Source organism: Limulus polyphemus, unplaced genomic scaffold (genome assembly GCF_000517525.1).
Source record: "Limulus polyphemus unplaced genomic scaffold, Limulus_polyphemus-2.1.2 Scaffold1974, whole genome shotgun sequence".
NCBI lineage: Eukaryota > Metazoa > Arthropoda > Merostomata > Xiphosura > Limulidae > Limulus > Limulus polyphemus.
This window is the reverse complement of record NW_013667584.1, coordinates 79714-93806: the sequence shown is the minus strand read 5'-3', so window position 1 is coordinate 93806 and position 14093 is coordinate 79714. Positions and strand designations below refer to the sequence as shown.

Below are 14093 nucleotides of genomic sequence, written 5' to 3'. Positions count from 1 at the left end.
ATCTTAAAATGTAGTATCAGTACTTTGTTGTATTTTTTATGAACAGTTCATCTTAAATGTAATATCAGTACTTTGTTGTATTTTTATTGAACAGTTCATCTTAAATGTAATATCAGTATTTTGTTGTATTTTTATGAACAGTTCATCTTAAATGTAATATCAGTATTTTGTTGTATTTTTTATGAACAGTTCATCTTAAATGTAATATCAGTACTTTGCTGTATTTTCTTGGCGCAAAGCTATGTAATGGGTTACTTGCTTTATGTCCACCATGGAGAATCGAACCCCGAATTATAGCACTGTACGTACGTAAACTTACCGCTGACCCACCGGGGGGAGGGCGGGTAATATTATCATTTTTAAGAAGATGAAACTGCAAAGATAAAAAATACTGGTAATGAAGCACGTGATCATTACAACCACAGCGGAGGCAAAAAAAAAAAAAAAACAAAGAATACCAAAGTTTCCACAAGAAACAAACTGAAGTTGAGAGAAAATTACAACATTCCGAAAACCAAAACTACGACGACAAACTGTTATATAACTACCCCAACTATATAACGTCAGAGTCTATTCCTATCTGGGACAATTAAACACAGTGTTCACTCAGTAGCATCAAGTTTCTCACGGTAAAACCAAAAACCGGTGTTTATGAAGATATAAAATAATACTTAATTGACCATTAATAATCGAACAATGTTAAATGTATTAAGGGGAAAACAATGAGCTAAATTTGATATGTAACTTTGCGCTTAAACAAAAAACGAAACAAATAAACAGAATATTTTAAACACAGTAAAAACATAAAACATTTACCTGTGAAATAATTAAATCTGAAGATTGTTTATGACACGTTCATGAGGTGTTTTCTAATGCTTAATATAACACTACATAAACGAAAGCCATAGCGCGAATTGCCAGGAAATAGCATTTCATAGTTATATTTTGTATACTGTTTCTTTTTAAGAGTTTTGGAAAATGCATTGTTTATTTCTATTTTAGAAGTTCTCATCCGATGGATCAGCAGTAAGTTTCAGGACTTACAACGTTAAAATCCAGAGTTCGATTCTCTGTGGTGGACAAGCGTGCATTTAGACCATCGTGTTGCTTTGCGTTAAAAGTCCAAAAGAACATTTTTAGAAGTATATTGGAACGTTCTATTTTAGAGATTGTCCCCGGGGTGGGGGGTTTACAGTAAGTTTCCAGATTTACAACGTTAAAATTTGAGGTTCGATTCCCAGCGGTGAACAGAACACAGATAGCTCATTGTGTAGTTTGGTGTTAAAAGGTAAACAACAATATTTTTAGAAGTAGATTGGATAGTTTATTATTAAAAAAACACAAATTATAAAGGTAAACTGTTAGAATATATTGGAGCGTGCATCGTTTTATGGGAGTTTCACCTTAGTAGTTCAAATAGTTCAGAAGTAACCGTTTCGTTAGAAAGAAGCATACTGCGTGAAGCTACTGGTTTAAAAATATATATATATATTGTGAAACTTATCATTTTAGTGTTCGTAGTTTTAAGTACCTGTAGCCCTAAACATTTATATCGTTATTAGCTGACGTACCGGTTCAACCCACGATAAGGATATAGAGGCCCCTGTGGTGACATACTGGGGATCAGATTCTAATGTAGACCCTTACGCGACTCCCCGAGGGCTCCTAACGCATGATTGGTGACAATCGGTCTATTGGTTCGCCAGTTATGAGCGAACATACACATACACATACACACACACACACAGCCTTGAGTACCAATTACGAATATTTACAATTTACTGAAATTGTTTTATTTCATTAGTGATGAAATTCATCCTGTTTAGTTCTATCGTACTTTTAGCGTTTTCCTGCAGTGACGTATTTCTAGGTGAAAGATTGGATCGTTACAAGTGCGATTTCATAAGTGATTTTTAATTCACCACCAGATGATATTAAAATGGCAGAAGATTGGATGAAAAAGTTGGCAGCTGTTAAATAACATCTTCGACAGGGCTTTAGTTCCCCCATTAAGTCACGAAAACAACAACAAAACACGCAGAAGAATCTTATCACACGCATCCTAATGAAACTCTTTTAAAACAACGTAAATGAAAACGAAACCATACACCAGTTACACAGTTATCCATTATGAAAAGCAATGGAGATTAGAAACAAGAAGGGGTGAAAAGCAAGTTAATGTTTCATTTGAGCAAATTGCATTAGGTAGTTTTGATTGAGAATATATATATATTTCCTCAATAGTCATCTGATGCAGTAAGAATAATCTCAACGTGAAGAAACCAAAGTATTTCTAATAATAAACAAAATCCAGGCCAGTTGTTAGGCAAACAACGGTGAAAATAATAATAATACCAGCTCTTTCTTCAAATAATGGAAAAATTGGTCTCTAATCAAACAATTAATGTTTTCGTTCAATCAATCTCAACCTAATCCTCTCTTTGAACAAATGAAACTGAAACCTCTACATGAACCATTTAAAATAAACTCTTGAAAGAACAAATGAACGAACCCAAGCACTTTAAGCAATAAGGATAAATTAGACCACCTTAAGAATAAACAAAATAATACCCTTCTTTGAATATTAAAACTAGGCATCATCTTAAACGAAAAACATTAAGTAATTCACATACAGACAGTTATTCCCTTCGGTGAATAAACAAAACCGAAACCTTTTTTTTTTTTGGTCGAAAGAAACAAACTAAATGTCTTCATTAGCAAATGTCGTATTACCCAGCGAACGATTCTCGTTACACGTGAAATACACGTTTCTCTTAACCAATTGTTTGTATTAAAAAAAAAAAATGAAATTCACTTTTTGAAGAAATAAATCAATAATTTTCTCGTAACAAATGAAGCTAAACCTATTTTCGAATGAACCAAGAAAATATGTCATGATCGATTTCTTTTTCAATCTTGATTATTGATTGTAATAAAAATATACGAAACTGAGCACACTCAAAAATTCGCGACAAATCACGCTAGACATTGATTTATGAAAGCTGAAAAATAAATGGGTGAACGTTGTAGCTTCCACTGTCTAAGACATTTTCAGAAGCCTAGAATAATTAATTATACGTTCTGTGTGTATGGTGCAGCAGTACAGTGAAGCCGTACTAAGTACAGATCGTCTGTTTCTATACTACAATAAGCTGTAGAAAACTTACAAAATGGTAGCAGAGACTGGAAAACATTTTTTAGGGATAATAATCATTGCACAATTTTCGGAAAGCTGCTATTTTTCATTATACACGATATACTCTTTCTCATTTATTTATGTAGACGGAAACAAACTGATTAGGCTTAATATATTAAATTCCAATTAATGACGTACATATATTCTTACTACTTCTGTTTCTTGTTATATGTCATTAGTGCATGGATTCAGCTTAAGCTAAACTTATGCATAAATGTTCCATGGAGGTGACTATAGCGATGCTCGTCAAAATATTTTGACCCCCCCCCCCCATGCTTACGTCAACGCATATAATTTTTATTCGTTCGCACTTTGGCTTCACCCATTAGGCTTCATGCTGCCAGCATTGGTTTTCTGCGTTAAAAGTGAGACTGTCATAGTTGGTATATTCTTTTAGTGAGTATTAGTTATTTTGTCCTGGGTGTAGTACACAGTTATTATGGTATCAAATTTGTTGTGCACAATCGCATGTGCCGGCCAATCTAATGCTTAGGTTATCTAGTATTACATTTTATTACAAAACTCTGAGCGTTTGTTGTAGAATACAATAAATAGTACAAAACTGAATTTCACGTTTATGAAGACACGATACTGTTGTGATGCGGTCCCTGCTAGCATTTCTATATGAGCTGGCGCAGTAATAATCTTGTGAAAAACAGCCTATGTACTAATTCCAGTTTTTTAGCACGTGACTTCAGGAGCGTCCCTCAAAAAATTACTGTGTCGATAAAATCTCGCGAAAAGTGAGTAATTGTGTGACCTTATTCTACAATTAATTTACACGTGTACCTTAATGGTGACATCAGTAACGTTAACTACCTTTATGGTACATCAGTGCAACCTGAAACTTATGACACCTATGTTTCTTTGCAACCTGAAATTTATGACACCTATGTTTCTTTGAGAAGCATTTTATTTTTACAGTTCTATGTTGCCTTGGTGATGTCTGGCAAACGCAATTGTGCTTTTGTTACCATGGTTCCCGCCATTTGCGAAAACAGCGCCAGGCTACTCTAGACGTGTGCTTGACATGCTGGTTGTTTTGTTTATCGTGTTTGTTTTCCTCTCATTTAATTATTGGAATGTATTAATTTATTGAACTGTCATTTTACTGCTGTGCCCCAACTTTTGGATCGCAGTTTGTTCCTTGTCTTTTTGCACTTATGCCCCAAAAAGTGCCCTTCTCAGTCATAACAAAATGTCCACAACTATGAAAAGACACGCCTGATTATTCAACACCTCCCACCTAAAACAAACGTCTTGCCTAGCAATGCTTGAAAAGTGCCTTTTTTTTTGTTAGTGAGTGACTGCGCGTTAAACGTTCTCTGTCCGTTACAATTCAAGCTAACATATAATTGTATCTAAAAAAAACTGTTATTTTTGAAGTTCTGAACTATCAACATCTTAATTAAGTGTGAATATCAAGCCAGTAATTACCTTTTACTATCAGTAAGATGTATTGAAACATTTACCATATATATATATATATTTATATTACATACACGTGTGTGTGTTATGTAGCACAAAGTTTTCGACATTTTATTTTTAACATGCGTACGGTCTGTTATATATGTCGTAACTTGACTAATTACTCTCGTCAAAGAGATTTATAATATTCTATAGAACAAAATTTAAGTAGGGCATTGAAATTATAGTTGATATATATATATGGTAAGAATATTCCTACCTGAACAAAAAACAAAGTATTACACGCTTAAAGTACAAACAAGGTACATGTATTTAGATAAAATCCCAGATCGAGTGAATGCCTCGAACAAATAGAGCGGTTAACGCGATAAAACAAATAGATATACATATAATTTAAACTATACGTAAGTGAAACTAAGCTGTATGTGTGAAAATTATATTTGAAACATGAGTAGCAAAACTTGCACTCAGATTATAAAAACAAACAGTATAAATTAAATATCCCCCCTAAAGAACTGCGTTATCACATACCTGGTTGTCGGCAGGGGGCGCTGTGATGTTCTCCGTACATCCTCCCGCCATAACCTGAGTAAAACAAAGTACCTATTGAGTCAGCCAGTTAACGGCGGGAACGTGGCCCTCTCATGACATTAAGTGTTAGTTTATAGAATATTTCAACGTCTCGTTAAAATATGAAACTGAAACATAAATTCTGACAATGATATTATATATATATATATATATATATGGATACATATGCTTGAGACTGCCATAATACTACAACTACCTGATGACCACTGTTTATGGATTATACAAAATGCGGGTTTTAATGACGTCTGTACCAGAACGTAAACAACTCTAGTTAAATACTACTTTCTTATAGTTCCTTTAGTGAAGAAGCTAAATCTCAAATTAAATGTGAACTTACTGTGCCTCAACAACAACAAAACACAAAATGCATGTTACACTTAGGATACTGTCATGCCTATTTCAACCACCAGAGCTCCATTTTCAGGTTAATACACAGATATATATATTCAATCATTAAGTACAGTGTACTTATTTTCTCAAGTCATACAGATAAATCAATATAAAAAAAACATTCAACTTAGACACTATTTTTTTCAGTTTACTATTACATTTGTCAGATGAAAACAAGTATAAGGTGTTTTTTGTTGTTGTTGTTGTTTCGAAAAATAAGGGTTTCTTCTCTATCAGAAATCCATTTCATACTCTGTAGCATTTATAAACACTTATAGAGAGAAAATTTAATGGAGGAGAAGTATCGTCTTCATACGCTGGATGTCACTAGTGCTGCAGTCTATTACGCAACTATCCAAGATAACAAAAAAGCGTGTGGATTGGTTGCTTTTTAAGTCAAAGAGTTAGGTCAATACTAAACAAACTAGTATATAAACAAAATATGTGAATTTTTGCAAAAAAAACGAGTAAATTAAAACGTAACTGGAGCCTCTTTTCGGAATGTTCTGGTTTTACATAAGTTTAAGTGATTTAGCAGTAGAGATAGTTTGGGTTTGTTTATTTATAGTTAAGCATAAAGATACATAACAGGCTATCTATGTCCTCCATACCGCGGGTATCGAGCCGCTATTGTTAGCGCTATAAGTCCACAGACTTACCGCTGAGTTACCAGGGGGGGGGGGAGAGATATAAGGGAAAATTGTCTTAGTTCCAACAACGCTTTGTTTGTTTTATGTATAAGACGTATTTTTATACATTAACGTGCTAACCGCTATTAACTCTTGTATGACAGATTTATGATACTTGATATAAAACAAAATAAGCGTTTATCCGATCAATTCGAACCAGTTAATTTCTCATTGGGTTCGAAGCTATACCTTAAAGGGTTTATATAAAAATAAATATATTTACCGTGATCTTTTCCAACCAGTTTTTGGCGCAACCAACAAATCACAGTGTGCTTGGTCTGTCCTTTTTATTTTTTACTGCATGCTGCCGAAGCATTTGACAAGGATCGATCTTAACGGTTATGGTATAACAAGAAACACAAAGGGAATCCTCAATAGCCGCGGCTGTAATTATGTCTCAAATCGGTCAAGAGATAGAGCTATGAGCTAAAAAAAAAAACTACGCGATTCTATGAGCCGCTATGCTGCGGCTAAAAAAACAACAACAAAAAACTCAGAACCATTTTATGAGCCGCTTTGCCGCGGCTAAAAATCAAATTTCTACGCATGATCTTGTTCTAAGCAAATAACACCATTTCTCAACATTACAATTCATACTTGATCACGTAAAGCATTACACGCCTGTTTAAATAGGTAACACAGATTAAATAAACGTGATTTCTATTGTTCTAGGGTTAACAAAAAGAAGTTTAATTCCTGTGATCATCTTTGAAACATTAGCACTAAAAACAACATACAGAATGAAAAGTAAGTATCCATTTAGATGAACAAAATTATAATATTTAAAAGTTTTAGTTTTATATGGTTTAGTTCGATTGCGTTATTCGTGTGTAAATATATTTTAAGCTATAAATAGAGAGGGCTCAGTATAGAATAGGTCGTATAACAAAGATGGCACTGGATAATGGTAAAATTCGATCTGTTTCACTTAAGTATAACAAAGGTCAATTTTAACAGCGTAGTTCTCTGTCGTCTACTGTTGCGTTCCAACACATGGTAGAAACATGCGGAAGTTAATGAGAGCTCACAACAACCGAGCCCCCCCCCCAGTGGCACAGCGGCACGTCTGCGGACTTGCAACGCTAGAAACCGGGTTTCGATACCCGTGGTGGGCAGAGCACAGATAGCCCTTGTGTAGCTTTGTGCATAATTAAAACAAATAAACACAGCAATCGCACCTGACCCTGGTGTTAGAAATAAATACTTGAATCTTCACTCTTCAGGCTTGGTCTATGTGTTCCTGTTTTTTAACGAGAGCAAGTTGAAATAACCCCATACGAAATGATCCCAAAATTATATAATTTCCTTATTTGTTTTGTGTGTTTTTTTTTATTTTGTAATCAGATATGTTGTTGGCAGAAATAAGTATTTGAAAAAAAAATGGTATGCAGAATAGTTCGAAACAAGCAAAATAAAAAAATGGTGAGAATGTGTTGATAGCAGAACACAACATTTTAATCCATATAAATTTAGTCCTTGACTAGAGGGCGTACAAGTTTCAAAGTTCCAGCTTCTACGCATCAGATCAACGTGACCCTGTTATCTCCTACACTGTATTTTAAATCTGGTTTTTAATAAACGCTACTCTTTTGTGCAATTTAATACATGGAATTGTTTCAAATACTGTCGCAAAAACTGATTACTTAGGGTAGTAAAAGCAGGAATAATTAACACAAAACAAAAAACGATTGGGTACACTGTCATGAACATGAGAAAGTTGTAACTGAAACACTTCAGTTTTACAAGGCTTGATGAATAAATAAATTTCTGACCGAGTATCGAATATAAATACTAGATTTGGATAGGTAAGAATAAGTAGACGTACAAACTTGATATAAAAGAGTTCTAGCTACAAAGGTACTTCTGTTTATTTGCACATAAAACTACATACGTCACAGTTTTTTTATGTTGGTACATCGCTTTTTCAATAAGGATCATCGGATTATGACGTGCGCGTCAATATTCCATATTTTACTGTTCTTGAAAGAATGCTTATTAAGATATGAATCACTGACTATTTATGTACAGTTATATATATGAACTTATTAGATCACCCCTAAAAAACTGAATAACGACTCAAGATCTTCAAACACACTCATGTATATATGCAAGCCATAGTGAAATCATGTCATAAACCTAAGAATACTCTACATGATGATAAGAGGAAACCCCTTTTTGTTTGTATGTGTGATTTGTAATATAATACGTATTATGATTTATGATGAAACAAAAATCTCTTACTGTAGCGTTGTATTAAAGAATCATGAATACTCAACAAAATTTTATAGAGAATTAGCAAATACGTAGCAATAGCAAAATCCATAAATGTACTTTTTTTTAAAGTTGAGAGACGAATCTTCTTGAATGTTGCTTTCAGGGAAAGTGGACGTTTTATGCCTTAAAAAAATACATAAAACTCCTAGCGAAGGTCTCGTCCTCTCCTTTTGCTCACTCGACGAATTTTCTTGTTGTTGTTCAGTATTGATCATTCCGTCAGCAGGGATTTGTCTGATAAAAAATATGTCGTGTCAGTGTCACAAATGCGAGCTAGTGTACGTGTGTGTTTGTATGTCTAGAATTTTGACAGTAACTGAGATATTTCTTTGAGAGAAACTACTATACGCAAATATTCTTTTAAAACAACGTTGTACCCCCCTGCTCTCTAGAAAATTTTTTGGCGCTTTTAACCAAACATATTGTTTAGCACTGAAACGTATGAATAAGTCGCCTGATATTCTGACGATTCACGAGCCCCTTTGTCTCTAACCCTTTGATAATACCATCGACAAGAACGATAGCTAAAAATACACGAACGCTCGTACGGTGTGGTCCACTTCTTCCCATACGAAAAAAACGAAAAAAACTTCCTCTTTATCAGTGCAGTCCGTTACTGTTTCTCGCACAAGCGAGTAACCCAATTTGACCAATCCAAGAGCTCGACATGCTCAAAAAGTCACATATACAGAACGTAATCCTTTGAACTCTCTGATTAGTGTTGTTTTTTTTTTTTAATCCAACTACTCTGTGATTTGAAACTTTAAGAAAACTGTTCGAACTCCAAGTTAACAATACCGCACCGCTTTAGCTCGGTAAACAATGGTCCTGCTACTAGTTCTTGTACACCTAGTTCAGTATAAAAACGCACATATGTGTACACATTTTTTTTTTCTCTTTGCTGCATGTAATGTAAGGGTAGAGCCTTGATAATAATTATGCGAACGACCATGGAAACAACTAACTTACTTGCTCCATGTCCCGAAATACGAAACCACGTGCCTTAGAAATTATGCACAGCAAAAAAGCCTTTAGGAACTGCCATATTTAGACTAGCCAGTCTCCCCCCCTCCCATACCCCCCTTTTTTTTTACAGTTTCGGAGTCGTCTGAAGAATTATGAATATCCAACTTTCTCGACGGCTTTCTCAAATAATGTCAAAATCATTGAAGTAAGTGAATTAATATTAATAACTTAATTCCGAATACCACATTTGTGTAAACAATTTTACATGCAAAAGATAGATATTAACAAAAAAGTTTACAAATCTCTGTGAATAATATATGCGTTCTGTTGTGACTGATATCACAGCAAACACTTTTCGTCATTAATTACTCAGGCTAGTTTATCAGTATAAAGTGGATTCTGACTGTTTTACTTTCATCTTCCTTACTTTCCTGTCCCCCGGTGGTACAACGGTATATCTTCGCATTTACAACACTAAAATCCGGGGTTCGATTCTCCTCGTGAACACAGCAAATAGCACAATGCGGTTTTCCTATAGGAAAACACACACACACACACACACAATCCTTACTTTCTTGTCCCCCGGTGGTACAACGGTATATCTTCGCATTTACAACACTAAAATCCGGGGTTCGATTCTCCTCGTGGACACAGCAGATAGCACAATGCGGTTTTCCTACAGGAAAACACACACACACACAATCCTTACTTTCCTGTCCCCCGGTGGTACAACGGTATATCTTCGCATTTACAACACTAAAATCCGGGGTTCGATTCTCCTCGTGGACACAGCAGATAGCACAATGCGGTTTTCCTACAGGAAAACACACACACACACATTTATAAGTAAACAAAATATCTGTGGTGAAAAAGTTCAGGTGTTGACTACCATGGAGTGTCACAGATCAACAATTCCTAAAAATTGTGTGTTTTGAACTGTATACTTGGCAAACTAATTTATTTATTTTATACCTGGGAGTACACATTTGAAGCTTGTTTGCTGTTTTAAAGGTTTTCGAACTTTGATATTAAAACTTTGAACGCAAAGATGAATGGTCTGCTTGTAAACTTTGGAAGACATTTTTAAGGCGAATAATAATTCTCTACATATTTTGTTAAAATACAAAGGAAAATACCTCTCTGGAACAAGATTCCTCAAATTAAATTCAAATGAGAGAAGCTGAACATGAACTACATGTCAACTCTTTTTCGACTAACCTTAAAACATATTCGCAAATGCGCTACGCATTGCGTTTAAACTCGAAAATCCGCCCAGTGGCTAAACGCATGGTGTAACACACATACTCGCACAGAGAGCACAATCCCAAGAACTTGTGTTAGTGCAGAACAGCGCAAAGCAGTAAACGCGTTTAGACAGCATTGTGAATCACTGACAGTGGATCTCGTATTGAAAAGAAAATTTGTATTTTTACCCCGTCACGTCACATAACATAATAAGGTGTCTACTGTTTGTGAAACGGTAGGACACATCTAAAGTAATGTGTATACGGACTTGGCAATATAAATGCATGCAGATTACTTCTGATACCTCTTGTTTACCTGAAGAAAGAGTAAGAGTCATGTAAAGCACAGTTTAGGCGAGGATAAAAATGTTGACCAAATATTCTTAAGGGAAAGACCTTCAAACAAATGTCTCCTATACTAAAGTTAAATTTAAGAAAGAACAAAGGTACTTAAGTATCCTAACCAAAGATACACCTTGTTGAAGCTTTGTATAATCATTGTGCGCGTATCCTGTCTTATTCTTAAGTTTGAATTATGTTTTCGTATAAAGAGAGAGATAACGATTGTGAGCAGAATAATAAAGCAGGTGACGCGACAAGCGGATTTCGTTTATTACCCGGTATATGGTTTTGGTTTGGTTTGAATTTCGCTCAAAGCTACACGAGGGCTATCTGCACCATCCGTCCCTAATTTAGTAGTGACAGACTAGAGGGAAGGCAGCTAGTCATCACCACCCACCGCCAACTCTTGGGCTACTCTTTTTACCAATTAATAATGGGACTGACCATCACATTATAACGCCCCCAAGGCTGAAAGGGGCGAGCATGTTTGGTGGGACGGGGCCCACCATATGACAACTTATGGTAAGGTTTGGTTTGGTTTGAATTTCGCGCAAAGCTACTCGAGGGCTATCTGCACCATCCGTCCCTAATTTACCAATGATAGACTAGAGGGAAGGCAGCTAGACAACACCACTCACCGCCAACTCTTGGGCTACTTTTTTACCTACGAAATGTAGGATTAACGTCACATTATAACGCTCCCACGGCTGAAAGGACAAACGTGTTCAGTGATGGGGATTAGGACCCGCAGGTTGCGATTCGAGTGTCCTAATCACCAGGCTATTCCAAGCCCCTATTGGAAGGTAAACCGTATTTAAATTCACATTTGGTGACGCTTTTTGTACTTGGCTAGAATCATAACTTTTCACAAATAGAATTTATATCCAGCTCAGAGAGTGAATATTTTGTTGAATTTTTAAACTAAAATAAGCAATATTTGGAATTGCTTTTAACCCTAAAGTCTGCCATCAAACTAAATTTTTAAAATGCTAAAATTTTGTTGTAACATTACAGAAGAATAAAATTAATCACGTATAATCGTACGCTTAGTATCTGAATTAAGTTTCGATGGATTTTCGTAAACCAAGAAATACTGGAATATTATTGGCTAAAAATAGCTTATTCTATAATCGTACGCTTAGTATCTGAATTAAGTTTCGATGGATTTTCGTAAACCAAGAAATACTGGAATATTATTGGCTAAAAATAGCTTATTCTCAAGATTAAAAGCCCACAGTAAGTCAGCGGAAGTCCAAAGGCTTATAATGCTAAAAATCGGATTTCGATTCGATACTCGTGGTGGACAGAGAGCATAGTTAGCCCATTGTGTAGCTTTGAGTTTAACAGATTACAAAAAAAATATATACGTTTACTGATATGTCGAGTCCGAAGTAAACAATTCATGTTATCAGTGTTGCCATTTCTTCGAAATATATCATCAGTTGCAAAAAAAAGAAGTAGGTTTACTTGTAATTGTTTCACAGAGTGTATAATTAATTCCAGTTTATGTTTTCGCTTTTTATGCTTTATACAACTATGATTGAGAACAGCTAAACCTCGGTTAACTTTAAATTACATTTTTATCCTTTTTTGACTGCTGACATGCATTTAACTTATAACTTTTTTTTTTTATATTTGATCAGAAAGTCTACCTGGTAATACATTAGATTACGTTTAATGTCTTGATGATTGCCCCTTCTGGAAGAGTGTAAGTGAGGTTAAAAATAAATGACAAAAAAAAAACATTGTAATAAATTTTCAGAAATGGTAATTTTTTAACAATTTCTAAAATAACAAAATAAAATCGATAGATCTCGGACAGAAACATTTTAAAACACCAGTTTTCTAAATTCTAGGCTGTGATTTTTCTTGCTAGGGTTGTGAGGTCACTCGGAAACTGTACAGGAATGTCACCGAGAACAAACGTTTGTTAGATTCCTTAACACTTAGACACCGGTCTGTATTTCCTCTAATATTCTTGTTGCTTATTGGAAAAAACAGAAGACAAACATATCAACCTCAGATTACGGAACCATACACATATGCCTGAGAAAAACTAGTTAATTATCCATGACCTTAAACACGTACTTAGGTTTAATAATTTTTGAAAAATAATGCGTAGAAAATAGCCAGAAATAAAGATGCTCCTAGTGGTTCAGCAGTAAGTCTGAAGCCTTATAACGCTTAGCAAGAAACAGGTAAAAGAATTAAAGACATGAAGTAAACATTGCAGTTGTTCTTTACATTATTTTAAACAGTTTGATTTTGGTTTCATCACGTTTAAAGTCGTTGTTATTTTTTCGTTATATGCGAATTAAATTATTTTCTTTCAGATTTCCTGTTCTAAACTCAAGTCTAAATGGTATTTTCAAATGGTAAAGGTTTCTCCTTTTATCTGTATCGCCATTTTATCATGTTAATCCCATGATAAGTTATAGGATAAGTTTTCATTCTGTGAAAACTTATGATCAGTCAATGATCATCAGGAGATTGGATTTATGTGATAGCAGTTGATTGTGATTTTAATAAACACTCGTATACATAACTGCGACACGTGACTCACTTTTAAAATATTACCTTAGTCTGAAAATCTAGAAACAGAATTAATGGCATTTTTAGAGGTAAATGGTCTGCTATTGGTTATAGAAAAAAACAATTGAAATGATATGCCTAACAACTTCCTCAACTTTTGTGTGATGCCGAATTTTAAAATCATCATCTACGCAATATTTAGCAACCTGCTGCTACTGTTTCGAGTAATGTCCAAAAATATGAGTAAGATTTGTTGACCTTTGTTGGTATTGTGTAGTATACTAAGTTTGATAACCGTAACTGAGTACTTCAGTTATCTGGCTGTGCGGGATCATTACTAAAGGGACACTAACCACCACCAGAGGGTAGTTTGTTTGTTTGTTTTTGAATTTCGCGCAAAGCTACACGAGGGCTATCTGCGCTAGCCGTCCCTAATTTAGC

At 34.8% G+C, this 14093-nt stretch overlaps 1 protein-coding gene across 9 annotated transcripts in view; it reads right to left on the bottom strand.

Annotated features, from left to right (window-relative positions):
- Positions 1–14093, bottom strand: part of LOC106465536 (NGFI-A-binding protein 1-like) — a 186168-nt gene that overhangs the window by 126368 nt on the left and 45707 nt on the right. For 6 of the 9 annotated variants that reach the window (XM_022393444.1, XM_013925759.2, XM_022393445.1 and 3 more), the window contains one exon: positions 5156–5209. The exons of the other annotated variants lie outside the window; for them this stretch is intronic. In XM_022393444.1, coding sequence (XP_022249152.1) covers positions 5156–5209 — 54 coding nt within the window. The remainder of the gene's footprint in view (positions 1–5155; positions 5210–14093) is intronic. 9 annotated transcript variants of the gene reach the window in all.